This window comes from Fukomys damarensis, unplaced genomic scaffold (genome assembly GCF_012274545.1).
Source record: "Fukomys damarensis isolate Sample0158 unplaced genomic scaffold, DMR_v1.0_HiC HiC_scaffold_15, whole genome shotgun sequence".
NCBI lineage: Eukaryota > Metazoa > Chordata > Mammalia > Rodentia > Bathyergidae > Fukomys > Fukomys damarensis.
Window position 1 is genome coordinate 29,944,495 of NW_022900927.1, and position 16,868 is coordinate 29,961,362.

The following is a 16,868-nucleotide window of genomic DNA, read 5'->3' on the forward strand; positions in this document are numbered from 1 at the left end:
TTTTGTTTACACTTAATTATACATACTGATTATAATTGCGAGGGATGATTCCTCTAAAAAGCTAAATTTTTGTATTTCATTAAATGCACACTTATCACAGGAAGTGAGAGGGAATGTTGTGCATTTAATGAATTCAGAAATTTCATAATGGATTGGGCCCCAAATATTTCTTCAAAACTGTGTATAATTTATTTCAAAATGTTTTGTATTTAATGCTGTTTAATATCTAAATATTGTGTAATTTTCTAGCTAACTTTCTGTTAATTTCTAGTTTGTCCATTGTGATGTAATATGTATGTAATTTAAGATAGATAATTTATAATGAACAATCTTATTCTTAGACACATTTGAATAAAAGGCTTAAAAATTTTTGAAAAGTTGATGGCTTTTGCAAAGCTAAAAATATTTTCTTTTTATTCTGTTTTTGTTTCTCCTTAGTTTTCAGTACCCTGTAATAGGTAGAGCCAGAGTAAGTTTTAGGCTAAGATTTCTGAGTTTTTATAAAGAAATGTGAAGCACATGTCACTGAGATTTTATTACAAACACTTAAATGTGGAAGAAAGAACCAGGAATTAGAATTAAGAAAGCAGTCAGTAAAATATAACATTTTTGGTAGACTGAAAGAGGAGAGGGTATTTGTATATTCTGAAGGTGCTCAATTCTGAAGAAACTTCATTGCTGTTTTGTTTCAGGTGGATATGAACCCCCGCTTACGAATGTCTTCACAATGCAGTGGTTTTTGACCCTCTTTGCCACATGTCTCCCAAATCACACAGTATTAAAGATCTGGGATTCAGTCTTCTTTGAAGGTTCAGAAATCATCCTAAGGGTGTCTCTGGCTATCTGGGCAAAGTTGGGAGAGTAAGTGATTTCTCACTTCTGCTGTGTTCTGTCATATCAAGAGTCTTAAGTAATTTTTGTGCTCTTTTTTTTTTCTTTTTATTGAGTTTATTGGTACATTTTAGGTATACAGTACAGTTACATTCATCATTGGGATCTTGTACCTTCATATGACAGGTCTTGGTTCTCATTTTTTCCCCTTTGTCCCTGCCCTCCCTTCACCCCTTCCTCCCCTCCCCGTTTACAAACACTTTATTTCCATTTTTTCATTTTCTCATATTTTTTCTTTTCCCTTATTACCTTTCTCCCACCCTTCCCACTTTCCCTTCACCTTTAGCCCTTTTCTTCCTATTTCACAGTGTCAATTATCTGATTAGGATCTTATGTACTATTACAGCTTTTCACACCAGAGAAACTATTTGGTATTTACATGTGTGATTTATTTATTTCACTTAGGAGTATATCCTCAAAATGTATCCATTTTCCTATGAATGAATCTAATTTCTCATTCTTTATGGCTGAGTAGTATTCCATTTTATAGAAAAACCACATCTTCTTTATCCAGTTTCCAACGGATGGGCAAATGGGCTGTTTCCAAGTTTTAGCTATTACAAACTGTGCTGCTATAAACATAGGTGCGCATATATCACTGTGATGTGATTCTTTTAATTCTTTTGGAAAGATACCCAGCAGAGGGATGGCTGGGTCAAATGGAATCTCTAGTCCCAGCTCTTTGAGGTATCTCCATATTGATTTCCATAGTGGTTCCATCAGTCTGCACTCCCACCAACAGTGGAGAAGGGTTCCTTTCTCCCTACAACCCTGCCAACATTTGTTATTGGTTGATTTCTTGATAGCAGCCATTCTTTGTGGAGTGAGGTGGAATCTCAGTGTTGTTTTCATCTGCATCTCTCGAATGACCAGTGATGTGGAACATTGTTTCATATATTTACTTGCTGCTTTTACTTCTTTGTCTGAGAAATGTCTATTCATTTCAGGTGCCCATTTTTGAATTGGGTCTTTACATTTGGGGGTGGTTGATTGTTTTGAGTTCCTTATATATTCTAGATAATAGTCCTTTGAGGAGCAGCTGGTAAAATTTTTTTCCCACATTGTAGGTTGTCTTCTAGTTCTGTTGATGGTTTCTTTTGCAGTGCAGAAACTTTTTAATAAGATGAGATCCCAGTTGTTGATTCTTTGTGCTAGTTCCCGTGCTACTCTTTTTTTTTTCAGCTTTAATTAAGTTTATTGGTACATTTTAGGGATACAGTACAGTTACATTCATTATTGGGATCTTGTACTTCTACATGACAGGTCTTGGTTCTCATTTTTTCCCCTTGTCCCTGCCCTCCCTTCACCCCCTCCTCCCCTCCCCATCTACAAACACTTTATTTCCATCTTTTCATTATGTCACATTTTTTTCTTTTCCCTTATTACCTTTCTCCTACCCATCCCACCTTCCCTACACCTTTAGCCCCTTTCTTCCCATTTCACAATGTCAGTAATATTATTAGGATCTTCTGTATTATTGCAGTTTATTCACACCAGAGAAACTATTTGGTATTTACACATGTATGACTTATCCATGCTACTCTTAAGTGTAAAGCATTGATATTTAAGTGTGAGGTAAAGAGAAAGTTGTAAACGTGTTGAATTGCTTTAACCTCCTCAAGTCTCAGCTGGCTGTTCTGGGACAGGGGGAGTCTGGGAAGGGACCGACTTCTTCAGACCTATGGGAAGTCCCTTTCCTCCTTGGCATATGTATCCTGGCTGATTACCTCCTTGTTGGCATCTTTCTGGTTATGTGTGGAAGAAAGAGGGGTGTTCAGAGCAACTGAAAGATCTAGAGGAGCATACGGATTTGTTGAGTTGTATCACAATTTGTATTATTTATGGGTCTTTAGAACTTATTTTGACTTTCAGGGCTGTGATAAAATTGAAGTTATTTTTTTGGTGCACAGTTATGAGTAGAACATATGGACTCCTTTCTTTTCATCAAGAATCACTTCTATGTTGAAATCTGGTTCTGCCAAAGCACAGATTTTAATTACATCTTTTACTAGCTGAAAAAGCCAGGGGGAGGGTATTTCCACTCATCCCTAATGTATTATGCCTCACTTACTTTGTATATTTTGGGTAATGGAAGATACATGAGGATGGATCTGTAACTTGAGAAACAGACACTTTTCAATACTTCTTTCTTAGTGAGCGGAGTGGGTAATGGACAATATGTTAGAAAGCAATGCACCACTGGCAGGGCTTTGTTTCAAAAACTTTCTAACTAGCCTTTTTATTTATGATAACTTGTTTCCTAGGAGACTTCCAGCATTTTTTTTTTACAGAAAGATCCACCACATATCAGTTTGAGACTTAAAAATCATTATTATGTATAATTATTTTTAAACACCACATAGCTATCTCCTTTGCCTTATTGTGTATTGGTTTGGATAGGCCAATAAATTCACCTATTTGGGGACTGTTCACTTACCTCTTCACTGTCTCCCACATCTCCCTCCTTCTGCAGTTACGCATTTCTAAACTGTTCTACGCATTGTAAACTTTTGAGCTTTGATATTTTCTCTGGTTATTGGATAACTAGGCCCCCACCCCACCCTCACATCAGGGATTATACTCAGGACGTTGCACTTGCAAGGCAGGTGCAGTGCCACTGAGCTAAATCCCCAGCCCAGGAACTAGTTTCTAGAATTAAAATAGTAAAACACTCTACCATGTGGTGGGTCAGTAATAGTCACCTGTGTGTTAGTTGATGATGATGGGGCAGGAAAAAGAGATAAAGCTGGTTTTATTCCTATCTATTGGTAGGATCAATTGTAGCATCAGAATGTATTGTTATGGTAGTCCCTGAGATGTCACAGTGTTGAAGTAAAAGTACACGGTACCTGCAAGTAAAAGCCAGTATTCATTGAGTTTTTGCAGTGGAAAGGTACTGTCTCAAGTATTCCATGTTGAGTATCTCATTTATTCTTCACCACCGTCCAGTGAGGTGTGTACTATTATCATCTTCATTTTTCAGATGTGAGAACTGAGGCTCAGAGAAGTTCAGTGCACTGCCTAAAGTCACTGTATTAGCAGGTAGAATGGATGGTTTTGAACTGACATCCTGACTCTAGATTCTGTGCTAACTATGCAAATATATTGATAATAAGTGGCCACTCTTTATGAAGTTCAGGATTTCAAATGTCTCAGATCTTTAGGATTTTTATTTTATCAATACATTTTTGTAGTACATATGATTACATTCATCACAGGGATGTGGTACATGAACATAACACATCTTAATTCTTTTTGTGTCTGTCTCTTCCCTTCTCTCTGACTCTTGGTCTCCACATTTACAAAAAAATCTATCTCCCTGTTTCCTATTATCTTTTATATTGCTTTTTTTTTTTAATACTTAAGTACTTTGGGTTTCTTATATAAATAAGACAAATCATGTGATATTTAAACATGTGTCTGATTTCTTTCAATATTATGGTCTAGATGCATCTATTTTCCTATAAATTACTCAAATTTATCCCTCTTTATATCAGAGCACTACTCTATTGTGTATAAGTACTATATTTTCTTCATTCATCTGCTGATGGACATGTAGGCTGCTTCCAGGATTTAGCTATTTTGAGTTGTGCTGCTGTTTTTGTGCTAGTGCTTTTGTTTTTATTACCATAGCTTTGTAATATAACTTAATTTGGGATTGTGATGCCTCCTGCTTTGCTTTTGTTGCCCAGTATTGCTTTTGCTATTCTTGGTTTCTTCTTGTTCCATATAAATTTTAGGTTTGTTTTTTCTGGTTCTGTGAGGAATGCTATTGATACTTTGATTGGGTTTGCAGTAAATCTTTATATCAGTTTTGGAAGCATGGCACTTTTGACAGTATTGTTTCTGCCTGTCTAGGACCAGGGGACATCTTTACATTTTTTGCTGTCCTCTTCACTCTCCTTTTTCACAGCATTATAGTGTTTGGTATAGAGGTCTTTTACTTCTTTTGTTAGGTTAATTCCAAAGAATTTAATTTTTATTGATGCTATTGTGAATAATACTGGTTTCTTAATTTCTTTTTTGGTGAATTCATTGTTGGTGTATAGGAATGCTCTTGATTTTTTGGGTTAATTTTGCATCCTGATGCCTTGCTGAATTCGTGTACTAGTTCTAGGTATCTTTTGGTGGAATTTTTCATGTCTTGTATAAAGGACTATATCATCTGTGAATAAGAAAAGTTTGACTTCTTCCTTTTGTATATGTCTCCCTTTTACTTCTTTCTCTTGACTGGTTGCTGTGGCTACAGTTTCGCTAATCAGTATTTTAAATTCTTTCCCCATTCTTGGAAAGTTTTCTGCTATTACTTCTGCAAACAGATTTTTTAATGCCATTTGTGCTATCTTTTGAAAAATTTTTTTTACTAATTCCAATTAATCTTAGTCTTTGTATTATGTAGCTACTTTTTGGGTCCATTTTCCATACTCTCTTGTAGTTTTTAAGGTATCTCTGAGTATGGGGACACCAACATCAGTCCTATTTTCTAGTTCTGACATTGTCCTTGTATTGGTTACTTCTGCTGCCCATGTTTTCCATTTATTTATTTTTTTAATCTCCTATGTTTCTATTTGATATCTTTTCATGGGCTCGAATTCTTTGCTAAATTGGTCATTCATGTTTTGTATCATTTGGTTTAACTCAGCTAGCTTTTTGTTAGTGTCTTCTATCAGCTCATTGATCACATGTTTACTAAGTTCATTATCTGCTTAGTTATGTCATCTTTCAGCTTGTTGAGTACTTTATTGATCCTTTCTTTGTCCCCTCTTTTATTATTTCATATAATTCAGCTATTTGGCTTTTGATTTCCTCCCCATCAGTGCTCCATGGATTAACTCTGGAGGAGTTTGGAGTCTGGGAAGACATTTTGTTGTTTTCCCATGTTTCTATTGTTACTGTCCGTTGAGGTTTGAGGGTCAGTTATAATGGACAAATACGTTGCCAACATGGCAATCTCTTTGGTTAGTGTCTGTTTTCCAGTGATGCACTGTTGTGTGGCTGAATATAGGCCTTTGCTCTATTCCAAGATCTGATCACCGCTGTTAATTTGGGGAGGGTACAATGTAATTGGCTCAGCACTCATTTCTCTTGAAATGAACTGCACTGTTGTTAATGACACGAAGACAAGCCAGATATCGGTATATAGAAAAAAATCAATTAAGGTACAATGATGTCACCCTGGCAATAGTAACAAAATCAGCAGCAACAATAGAATCAAAGACAAACTGGATATGAACATACCACAAGAGCCAATAGTAGTTACCATTGTACAACCTTTAACAATAGAAAGGAGATATGTAATTATGACAGACACAAAAGTACACCAAATGTTGATATATAGTAATAACTAAATGCAACAACTATACCATCATTAGCAATAGAAAAGGATTCAAAAATAGTCAAGTATCTGAAGATAATAAAACTTAATACTAGTAAAGATGAAGGAAGTGGATAAGGGGTGAGTGAAAGAAATAAAATTTGAAAAATAAAGAAAAGGAAAATCGGTTCTTATTTTTTCCCCATTCCCCTGCCTTCCCTTTACCCCCTCCACCTTATTTACAAAGACTGGTTCCATTTTTTTTTGTTTTTTTGAGACAGGGTCTCACTATGTAGTTCACACTGTCCTGGAACTAACTGTGTAGCCCAGGTTGGTCTACAACTCACAGTGATCCTTCCTGCCTCAGTCTCCTGAGTGCTGGGATTACAGGCATGCGCCACTATGCCTGGCGACTAGTTCCATTTTTTTCATTAAAAGAAATATTATAAGGAGTAAAGTAAGATACAAGATTCTATTAAGAAGTAAAATAAAATCAATAGAATTGGATAAAAGTAACAGAAAAGAACAGACAAGAGAAATAAAGAGAAAAAAAATCCTTAAATGCTCAGAATTCAATGATGAAAAAGAGATATGAGTCCCCAAAAATTTCCTCTGTGGTTTTTAATGAGTGATTTTTTTCCAAGGTCTGCAGTATTGGGGGGGTGGATAGTGAGTCACTACTAAAACCTGTTTTGTTTCCACATCCATGTTTTTGTGTGAATGCTGAATCTTGCTCTGCCTTTCCTGTGGGGTGTGCTTGGTCAATAATATTGATCCTATAGCTAATTCACTGAGCCACTTCCAGGTTCCCTGCCCCTCTGTCTGCCCCAAGTCACAGCTTTCTCTGCTGTGTGTTTGTGAAGTGCCCTTGCACCCTAACTGTGGGAACCATCCAAGCTGAAGTGTATCCCTGTTCACATTGGCAGATGGAGAAGGAGAACAGATTGCTGAATTCATGCTGGGTGTAGGTAGTGGGGCAGGGTCAGGGGATCAAGCAATCTGCTGGACGCCATGCTTGTCCTTTCAGACCCAGCCCCAGCTGGAAACTGTATGACCAGCTTGGTTCCTCACCACAGGGAGCAGGCTCCTCATGTCCTTCCCAGCCCAAATTTAAACTTCTCGGCATCTATGTCAAGTTTGCATCTTCTCCATGACTGTCTCTTGTGGACATCTTTCACCAAGTCACTGTGATGGGGTGACCCCAGAAACCCTGAAGTGTATTTTTTCTGTGGCTCAACCTTAAACAACCCCTTCCCCAAATGGCTCCTGGTTAAACACTCTACTGTGCGGTGAGAGCTACACTGGATTCTTTCTCCAACTCTAGCCTTCCATACAAAAGTAGTTACTTTTAGAGCAAAACCCCACACTTTTTTTTTTTTTTGAGGTAAGGTTTCACTATGTAGTGCAGTCTGGCCTTGAACCCAGCTGGCCTTGAACTCATGGCAGTCCTCCTGCCTCAGTCTCCCAAGTGCTGGGGTTAAGGTGTGTGCCACCACGCCCTGCCGCCGTACTGTTTTTGCAGTGTACAATAACCATGGGCTTTCGTTGGGGCTAATGCTGCTGGCTCCTTGCTGGAGCTGTTTGAGCCTCTCTGGGCTTACCCTGTATTAGTGAAGACAGGTCCTCCTTCCTGAGAGCTGGGGTTAGCCTTTCTAACTGCTTTGTTGTTTTTCTCTGTTTTGTGCTCAGTTTCTTCGCCTCTGTAGCTTCTGGTTTTCCTATCATCTCCCTTCCATTCCTGAGGTCCACTTCTTTTTTTATTCACTCAGTCGTTTCCAGGTATCTCAATTCTAGGTTGTAGGGAGGGTATATTTTGCTTCCAGTCTTTCTGTTCCAGAGTTTTTGCTCATTAAGAGTGTATGTCCTTTGAGCCCGCACTTGTGAGTGGCAAAGGAAGACAAATGACAAATGTCAAGTATTGACAGTGGGGGCTGTTGGGCAGAGTCATTCAGTTGGGGACTCCAAACACATCATCTTTTCTAGTTCTTCCAGTAGGCTTGTGAAGTGTGAAAGATTTTTTCTGTATCTTTTCAAGTGAAAAAACCTATCCCAGGAAGGTTAATTAGTCACATGCTTAATGAGTAGTAGGGCAGGGACTCACATCTGAACCTTTCTAATTCCAGTGTATGCTATATTCCCCACAACTATTCTGTTGGAGAACCATAAACAACATATAGGTAATCTCTAGTTTTTATATACCCGAATAATATATGTGCCTTACGTATGAATGTACCTCCATTCACCTTGCATCTGCAGCTTGGAATTTTTTCCTTTCACTTGACTGTAAGTTGTAGATCATTAATTCTTCCTCACTAACATCTGTCTGCATGTCCTTTTCCCTTACATGTCCCACTCTTTTGCTTCATACCAGCCCTGTTGTGGTATGTGCTCTCTCATCTCCCAGTTATTCCCTATACTTTCCATGTGTATTAGTCTGCTTTCCTGGGACACAATACGCAACATCTTCAAATTAAAGAGGAGAGGTTTAATTTAGCTTTATTTTAAGTGTATTTATTTGGTGGTTGGCAGGCTCCAAGGCAGAAACCTCATGGTGGAAGGGTTTAGAGGAGCAAAGCTCAGTTCATGGCAGTTCAAAAGCAGAGCAGGGGAACAGCACTAGAGAGGAAGAGGTGAGGCATAGACCCCCGAGGCCATGCTGTGGCCCACCCAGTCTCCTGCAGAAGTGTGTTCCACCAATCTCCTGGGTAGATGCCAAAGCCAGTTAATAGTCCATCCCAAATGCCACACTGTGTCACCTCCTGGATGATCTTGCCAAGAGCACAGCTACTAAAAATCTTTCCACCCATCTTATCCTATAGAGGCTAAGCTAGTAGCTGAGGCCTTTGTGATCTGCTATCTGCAGCTCTCTTACCTCAGCCCTCCCTGGCTCCCTCTGGCTGTGCAGTGATCCCCCACTGGTCTTGTGGAGTACTTGCAGGCCCTGTACAGGCCTGCTGCTTTCTGCTTCCTGGTCTTTGCAATGTTTTTTTTCCCCTTACAGCCTGGAGAGCATTTTTCAAAATTCATCTCAAGTATTTTTTCTCTTTACTCCCTGGGGTGTACTTAATCACTTTTCATTTATTCCCACATGCTGTGCAGTATTTTTGAAATAATGCTTCAACTCTGTTTCTTTTATTTATTTACATGATTGCGCCACTGGGGTTTAAAGAACATTTTGGAGCCAGAGTTTTTTCCATTGCCATATTCTTTTTGGATGACTTTAAAACTGGTCCTACCAATATGCATGTCAAAGTGTGTTTTATGATTGGTTGGTAAACAGAACTGTTGTATACAAAGAATATTATAATAGGTGAAACAAGAATACTTAGTGCTCTTTGATTTATGTGAAACCTCACTTAAAGGAAAGATTAAAATCTAACCTGTCTCATAGTGCTGCCAGGTGATAGAATCTTCCCTGAGAAGAACTCAGAAAGTTCTGCCTGTGAAAAAATTCTGTGAACTGATGAAATATGCAAATAAAGTTCGTGTATTTTTTCCCCTTTTAATTCAACTGTGATTTGATTTCAGTCTGCTAATGATATCACTGCAGATTAATAGCACTTTACCTATAGGGGATAATTGTTCTTCAGTACCCAATTTTGCACATGTGATTTCTGTTCAGTGGTGGGTATTCTGATGTATTTAATGTGTCACATGGAAACAATGAAGATACCACAGTGGGACTGTGAGGCTGGGGGAGCCAAGCAGGAAAGATGGGAAATCATTCTGCAACAAGTACCTCTAAATGGCTGTTTGTTTTGAGATGGGGGTCTCACAGTGTTGTCAGGCTGGCCTTGAACTCCCGGACTTGTGCAGTTCTTTTGCTGCTCAGCCTCCTGAATAGCAAGAACTATAGGTGTGCATCATTGCTCCCAGTGTGCTTTTGGTATTGTTGATTTTTCCTCCACATATAGCATGCTCTCTGTGAATGTGACCCAGAAGTTTGGTTTTTGTTGATTGCCAACTTGATTGATTTGATGACAGGGAGCAGCACATCTTGTACTTGCAGCATATACTTGTTATATACAGCATGAGTACCCTAGACCAATCCTTTCTCTGTCCTTCCTTCATCTAGACAGATAGAATGTTGTGAAACAGCAGATGAATTCTATAGCACTATGGGGCACCTAACCCAGGAGATGCTGGAGAATGACCTTCTACAAAGCCATGAACTCATGCAGGTGAGTAGGCAGCGTGTTCAACCTGGGTGTGGGAGCCCAGGGTACTGTGGGTATAACTGGTGCTGGGCAGTGGTCATGGGAAATGGCCACTCTCAGTTTTTCAGTTGACTAGAGTCAATATATAGTTTGGTAAGAATCTGTGTCACAAGAAGAGAGAAGAGACCAGGCATGGTGGCACATACTTGTAATCCCAACACTCAGAAGGCCGAGGCAGGAGGATCACTATGAGTTCAAGGCCAGCTTGAGCTACATAGTGAGACCCTATCTCAGACAAAACAAAACAAATGCCTAAAACCAACCAACCAACCAAATAAACAAAAACCCCAAAACCACAAGACAGAAGAAATGAATGTTGGCTCTTTGTGGGGCCCTCTTTCAAATCATGTTGCTTAAAAATCGAGCCCAATATAAAACTGTAAAAGAGAAGATAATATTACCTGATGCTTATTCTGAATTGGATTCTTCATGCCTTTAAAGAGAGGGTTATGGGGTAAAAAATTATTTTTGGAAAGAAATTATTGAGGGTGAAAGAGGAGATTATTTTTAATCAACCTTTTGGGTTATTTCCAAGTCACTAAAAGTCACAGTTTTCAGTGAGGAACACTTGAAGGATTTGGTTATTCTGTGGGATGTAACTGTAGCTTAAGATCATGTTTAACAAGTCGCTGAAATGGACAGTAGGCATCAACAAAGATAGCTGACGTATGAGTATTCTCTCTTCCTTTAGATTCTGAAATGTAATTTTGCCCTCGTTCTCCTTCAGCACTTTTGACCACTTCTCTTCCTGCCTCTTCCTTTTGCCAGTGACCATCGTGTGATCTATTCAAAGTTGTCCTTGGCCTTTCTTCCTTTCTCTTTCTCCTTTCCCTTTCCCTTCTCTCTCCTTTTTTTTTAGTTTCAACTTTTGCCTTTATGCTGGGGTTCCATATCTGGGGTCACTTTTGAGTGTTATGATCCAGTGAGACAAACTAAAAAACTAAGGTTCAGGTACTGATTTATAGCTTGAAAGGGGAGGATCTTTATTCAAACTTCACTTACTTCCTTGTATTCTCAGCTCCTTCTCAGAACCTGTTGCCGCTGGGCATGGTGGCACATGGCTATAATTCCAACACTTGGAAGGCTGAGGCAGGAGGATTGCCGTGAGTTAGAGGCCAGACTGGGCTGCATAGTGAGTTCAGGACCGGGGTGAGCTACATAGTGAGACCCAGGCTCACAAAATTAAAAAAGAAAAGAAAAGAATCTGTTGCTTTTAGCAGACAGCTATCTGATTTATCAAGAACACTCACTGTCTGGCATAACTTTCCTGTTATTTTCCATGTTTGTTTGCATTGCCACTGCTTCATTCATTCCTTCTTGTCTGTCTCAGAGGAGGAAGTTTTCTACCTGACCCTGCATTTGTGCTCAGATTCTAACTCTTCTCGTTCCTGGGCCATTGCTTCTATGCTCATACTCTCCTGGAGGGAAGTGTGTTGAGTGTCATTCCATGTCTTGCATCTTTGCCTGGCATTTTCTATGTATCCTGCACAAATGCCAGAATCATATGCCCAAAGTAGGACTCCACGAGAACAACACTTCTCCCTCCTAGATGTAAGTCCCGTAGTTCCTCTCTACCTAAAAAACAGCATAGATTTCTCAGCTAACCACCCAGTGCTTCTTACTATTTGGTGTTGATCTATATTTTTAGCCAAAGCTCCACTCTTTCTGTACCCTTATCCTAGTTTTATCAAGCTAAACTGTCTTCCATGCTTGAAGAAATATGTCTCATCTATACCTGTGCTCTCTCAGCGATTTTTGCTCTTCTGCCTTCACATACCTTCTTTTGGAAAGTTTCAGTTCAGATACTGTCTCCATGAAACTTCTCTCATGATCTTAACTAAAAGAATCTCCCAGTTCACTGAGTATTTTATTTGTTATATCTTGAGTGCTTTCATCATATTCTACCTCAATTTAGTACTTCATCTTATTCTCTCAGTGATACCGCAGAACTTCCTTGAGGGCAGAGGCTGCCCTTAGCACTTTGCCTTCGTGTGAGTAGCTCCATAAGTTTATTAATTCAGCAAGCAAACATTTATCAAGTGTCTCTGGTTATTTTCTGCCTTTTCTTTTTCAATCAGTGTTTGCTGGTTTACATGAAGGTTGCAGATGACAGCCTTCCTTCCTCTTTCTTTATCTAATACAGCCAGCATCTTGATGGGAAAGTAGTCGTCCACTGTTGCTTTGGTCATTTCATTATGCTACATACTGAGGCCTTCTGTTAGCACTGTAAATAAAATGTCTCAGCTTTGTTTTGTAGACTCTATATTAACTTCTCCAAATATTTCTGAATATCTGTAAATGTTAGGTACTGAACCAGATTCAGAGGATACAGATGGGAAGAAGATATGGATTCTTATCTCCAGGGGGCTCCTAGTTTCCTGTAACATAGAGTGGGATATGCACTGAGAGAGAGGTGCTGGGAGCTGAGGAGGAAAGGGAGCCTAATGCCTGAGAGGCAGGAAGAGAGGGAGAGGATGGGGAGAAATTGGGAATGGTTCCCTTGAGGGAATTAATGTCTGTTTTTACCTTTGAAGATAGGAGTAGGCTGGGCTGAATGTGTGTATGTGCAGGTACATGGGACATTTTTTGGAGGCACTGGTGCAAAGTGGACAGTCATTGGCTGGTGTTTAAGAGCAGCCTGAACAAAGGCATAGTAATGAGATGCTGTGTAGTATGTGAGTGACGCCTCAAGGAGTTTGGTGCTTAGGCCTGAGTTAGGGAAGATTGCAGCCCATTGTGAGCAGCTTGGACTTGATCTTTAGGGCTGTAGTTATGAAACTGTGTTTGCTGGAGTTCTAGGGTTTCTGTGGACCCTTGGAGAGGGAAAAAGAGGAGCTGTGGATCTCAAATATTTTTAAGAAGATGAGGAAAATGTTTTGAGTTGTGGGTATTGTTTTGTTTGCTACAAGGTCTCACTATACGGCCCAAGCTGGCCTCAAACTTGCAGTCCTCCTGCCTCAATTTCCCAAGTGCTGGGAATACAGGCATGTGCTTGTGATCCAGACAGAGCTTGAGTGTTGTTTCATATCAACTGTAAATGGGCACCTCTGTAAAGGATGGATGTGAAAGGTTAAGTCTGACAGCAGGAAGGCCTGTGAGAAGGCAGGGATAGTTAAAGACAAGAATAGAACAGATATTTAGAAAATGGAATAATATTTTAGAAATATTTAGAAAATGAAATTGCCTGGGTATGGCCATTATAACTGGCTATAGGGGTGTGGGAGAAGGAATGGGGAAATGAGGGAGACCTGTAAACTTTTGGCCTGGGAGGAAGAGTAAGTTTATTTGAGGGAGGAGGTGAGCTTGTTTTTCAGGACCTAGCAGAAGTATTTTGTTTCTCTCCTGTTCCTTACTTAATCCAAAGGTATCCTATCCCTGACTGCTTCAAAACTGGAATCTGCCTGCTGGTCATTGCTCTGTTCCTGCCCAGGCCTCTGTAGGCCCTGGTTCTCTCCAGTGCTGCTTCAGTGAAAATCCCAGGTGCCTACCTGATCCCTGCTCAGCTCCTCTCTTCACCCCACAGCCTCTATTCTCTCTGCCCTCACTGATGATGCCTTCTCTTTACTAAAGATTTTCAACAGTTGATTCAGTGCCAACTGAGGATGTTTAAATGATGTCATTTTGTAATTTTCAAGTATGTTTATTTTTTTCTCTTTAGGAAGATGCAAATTTCTTGCTGAAAGGGGCTTCATATTACTCTCTCTGTAGCACCCACCAGAGTGCTAAGGATATAACTGCTTTCTCAGTAAATATGCAGAATCCTAGGACATTTGATTTTGAGACAGTGGTTTTCGAACTTGACTGTGTAAAATAAATATTACATAAAAATGTAGATATTTGACCCATGGGTATGTCTAAGACAGGTGGCTTTTAAATCATTTAGAGAAACTGGCTTAAAAAAGGCTTAAATATCAACTTTTCTAGTTCTGTCACTTTATAGAAAGTTGCCCTGCTGTAAGAGAATCTTACAGAGAATTATGGGCTATGGCATGATTAGATTCCATTTTAGTAGCCTTTCTAAGGCATGTCAATGAAAACATTGGAGTGAAGATGAACAAGCCTAATTTTGTACAAGTTATATTGTTGTGTTTCTTGTAAAGCATGTCAGTAATGAAAAGAGGAAATATGATTCCTTTTCTGCAGTGCCTAAATATAAATGTCTATTTAAATGTATGTTGGTAATTCAGATAGTAAATAGACTTGTCAGTTTTCCTTGTCATCCAGAATATCAGAAATGGTGAATGCCATTTCATGCTAATCTCTTTTCTGAATTCATTCTTAAAACAAAACCAAATAAACAAACAAACAAAAACAATTCACTGACTGTGATCCAGCTGTGGTTCACCATAAATCTGTCAATAAGCTTGAAATGACTGCAGATAAAAAATGTGGGATGAATATAAAGCCTATATTTTTCAGCTGAAGAGATGAAAGGATTCTCTCCTTCTAGCTTTTCCTGATGCTTTGTCTTCTAAGTGACATACACAAGTTAATATACTGGTTTCCCTCCCGCATAGATCACATAACTTCTAATTAGCAGAGGCCAATTTTTGCTTTTAAAAAATCCATAGTGCTAAGTAGGGAAATTGGGGGAATGCTGGTGAAATAGTATATCTGAATTTCAGTAGCACCTTTGACAACATCTTTGGTAAGTTCTTTGAGGGCAATATGGAGGAAAATTCAAAAGTTTCTATTATTAGAAGGATCATATGTGCTTTAAAAACAATTCCCTGTTATCTGGAAGCAGCTGTCGTGTGCCCCAAGGCAGGAGCTGTCTTTGGACTCAACTCCTCATTTTTTTCATCAGTGATGGATTGGAAATTTCAAGGATGTGGATGCTTGTTCAATACAAGGACAATGTTTGATTAATTAGTTCTGTCAAAAATTGAATCCATCTGCCCTGCAGAATGGTGTGTGCCCATAGCTGGAAGTGTTTAGGGCAGTACCTTTGAGGCCATCTGTTAGAGATGAGCTAGAAGAGGCTCTTGGGTGGGAGAGAAGTTGAGCTAAATTGTATTTAAATTTCTTTAGAACTCTAAGATTGTATTTTACTGTACCATTTTGGCTCTAAGAGCTTAGTAAAATTTCTTTCTTGGAATCTGTTGTAAATTCTCCAATTTGTAATTTGGAAGCCTAGAGGTTTTTATGTACTCAGAGTGCTGCCATGGTGAGCCAGGGATACTTAAGGGACATAGGACAAATATGCCTACAGACATGCAAGATCTTGAATAAGTGAACGAATATAAGCAAAGAAGAACTATAAAGTTTAAATTTTCTAATGCCTGGTTACAAAACTAGCAAAAGTAAAACAGGTGAATCTGCTACTAGACACCCTATTTTCTGTCTTCTTTGATACATCTTATAAGGAATTTAAAAATCCCTAGCATTAGTAGTCTTATTTTTTTGTTCTTTGATTTTAAAACATTGGTCCAGATCATATAGCTTTCTTAAGTGTCTGAACCAAGTTGCTTAACCATTAAGAGAAAAGAAATCACATAAATGAGGGATGGATTTGTCCAACTGTGGGATCACATTTGGTGTATGATGGTTGATCCATTTGAGCTGATTATTCTGTGCCCCAGTTCCAAGAAAGGTACTGAGCTTTGTTTCTAAAGTTAGGATTTTACTTCTCTTTCCTCCCCTCAAAAAGGAAGGAGGGAAGAAATCTGTAGTGGCAGTGAAGCATCTGATGGATATCTTTGCAAGGTCAGAGCACGAGAGTTCATTCTGACAACATTATTAATAAAATTATATGAAGTATTTCAGGCACACAGTATATTAAGAGTAGCATAATAAGACCCACATAACCTCCACCCAGCTAAAGAAATAAAATATTAGCAACATTGGTGAACATGCTCAATACTCTTCTTCCTGATCTGACCAACATCTCTTCTTTAAGAAGTAGCTATGACCTCTGAGTTTCATACCTTTCATTTTTCAGATGAGGAAAAGGAATCCAGGAAGATTGGAAATTGATGTCATCTCTCACTTCAGGCTTATGAAAGCCACAAGATGCCTTCTGTTTCTTTTTGGGAGTTGGAGGCACACTTTATTGTTAGTAAATTTGTGCTGCTTCTCAGCCTTGTGGATATACTTGAGTATGTAGTGTATGTGATATGACAGCTTAGAGGTGACTTCTGTGGTCCCTGTAATTGTAGCTTTGCTTCAGTATGCATGAAGAATTGAAGGGAAGGAATTTTAGTCAACACTTTTTTTGGAATTTTGTAGTGGTATACTAAAGTCTATGTGGATGCCATTAATTTGGGGACAGTCAGATAATGTTCATCTTGTTAGAATCAAAATTGAAATAGTCTGTCACAGTGGTGGTGTTGACCTACAAAGTGATTGAAGTCCCTTCAGAACCCTGCTGTTTTGAGCCCTGAACATATTAGATGTCTTAAACCTTCAGAGAGACACTTTTGGCTAAAAAAAAAAAAAAAAAAACC

General features: G+C 38.9%; 1 protein-coding gene across 3 annotated transcripts in view; it reads left to right on the top strand.

Annotated features, from left to right (window-relative positions):
- Positions 1 to 16,868, top strand: part of Tbc1d30 (TBC1 domain family member 30) — an 89,521-nt gene that overhangs the window by 65,461 nt on the left and 7,192 nt on the right. For all 3 annotated transcript variants that reach the window (XM_033763759.1, XM_033763760.1, XM_010613707.3), the window contains 2 exons: positions 693 to 861; positions 10,281 to 10,386. In XM_033763759.1, coding sequence (XP_033619650.1) covers positions 693 to 861; positions 10,281 to 10,386 — 275 coding nt within the window. The remainder of the gene's footprint in view (positions 1 to 692; positions 862 to 10,280; positions 10,387 to 16,868) is intronic.